General features: G+C 41.4%; 1 protein-coding gene across 1 annotated transcript; it reads left to right on the forward strand.

Annotated features, from left to right (window-relative positions):
- Positions 1-3: 3 nt before the first annotated feature.
- On the forward strand, positions 4-1,628 carry LOC112453213 (transient receptor potential cation channel protein painless-like; the record flags this gene model as incomplete). The annotated part of the gene is made up of 2 exons (XM_025013823.1): positions 4-43; positions 181-1,628. Coding segments are annotated over 2 exons (1,488 nt in total), but the record flags the coding sequence as incomplete, so codon positions are not given.
- Positions 1,629-1,631: the final 3 nt, after the last annotated feature.

Genomic DNA, 1,631 nt, shown 5'->3' on the forward strand with positions numbered 1-1,631 from the left:
TTAATTCTGGAACAGAATAACGTGGATGTCCGTTGCACTGACAGTGAGTATGAAATGTCATAAATAACGGAGAAACAACAGTCTTTTCAACATAAACAGATTATTTCTCAATTTTCGAGACTATTTCTAAAATCTCTACAGATTCGTTCTGATTGTATTCTATAATTTATAATTTTGAAGAAAAAGGTAACACGCCGCTGCATTACGCGGCCAGAGCAGATAATCGCACAGCAATGAGTCTGCTGCTCAAACGAGGAAGTTACATTGGACACATGAACAAGTTCAACATACCGCCCCTTATAGACATCCCGGTGTGCACGTTGTCGGACTACTTCGACGACTGCTTGAAGGAGATAAGCGATCAAACGAACGAGGACGTAATCGAGTTCGACTATCGTTGCTTGATGCCACAGAACGTTTTCGCGCAACAGGACACAACTCACCGGCCGACTCGCGAGATGGAAGTGTTCCTGTACATCGCACGTCACAAAAATCTCAAGCATCTGCTGAAACATCCGTTGCTTTCGTCCTTTCTCTATCTCAAGTGGCTCAAGATACGGCACATCTTGTACGCCAATCTCGTCTTTTGTGGGATTTTCCACATTCTGCTGAATGCCTATATTATCTTGAGCATGACTTATGAAAATTCTCCGAACGATAGTGGAACGCCAATAGCCAGTAATAGTTTCGACATAGCTTTGGGAAATACTCTCCTAATTCGCTGCTATCCGGAGAGTATTCTGCGGACCTGTGTTATTGTATATTGGTTATTTTTAACCATTCTGGAGATCTTCCAATGCGCCTGCTGTCGTTACCGTTACGTGATGGATTGGGAGAACTGGCTACAGGTCGTGCTAATTATATCCATCTTCATTTTGTTGTGTGGTGCAGGATTATGGAGTGGCGTCGTTGTAATCATATTGTCCGCCGTGCAGATGATAACTCTGATCACCCAACATCCGAAAATGTCCGCCAACTTTGAAATGTTTTGGACAGTTTCTCTCGATTACGTGTGTTTGCTGTTTCCATATATGTTCCTCATTGCCGCGTTTGCTCTGGCTTTCCATATACTTTTCAAGAGCAGCATAAATTTTTCCGATCCCGGACAATCGTTCTTCAAAACTATCATCATGATCACCGGCGAATTCAATTCTAACGATATTTCGTTTGTCTCATATCCCATCTGCAGTCACATTGTGTTCGTGCTGTTTGTCTTCCTCATCGCCATTGTATTGCTTAATCTGCTTAACGGTCTAGCAGTCAGTGATATCAATGAAATCTTGTCTAGAGCTGAACTGATCGGACTCATCTCCCGAGTACGCCTAATCATCTATCTTGAAGACATAGCATTCGGCGAACCGTTAAATTGGTTCAGCCACAGAAAAACGCGTTTTTTACGATGGAATCCTTTCAGCTTCTTCATCAACAGAATTCTTTTATTTCCATATTATTTAAAAAACGGTAAGATTACCGTCGTGTGTGACGATATGGACATTCACGACGACAGATATTACGTTCATAACAATTCGATAAATCGTGATGAGCATTGGCCTATTATGGAAATGGATCCTGATATAATTCAACAAGCTAAACGTATTATTTCTGATAAAAATCAACTGTCAGATCATGAA

This window comes from Temnothorax curvispinosus, unplaced genomic scaffold (assembly GCF_003070985.1).
Source record: "Temnothorax curvispinosus isolate PA1 unplaced genomic scaffold, ASM307098v1 QBEX01004144.1, whole genome shotgun sequence".
NCBI lineage: Eukaryota > Metazoa > Arthropoda > Insecta > Hymenoptera > Formicidae > Temnothorax > Temnothorax curvispinosus.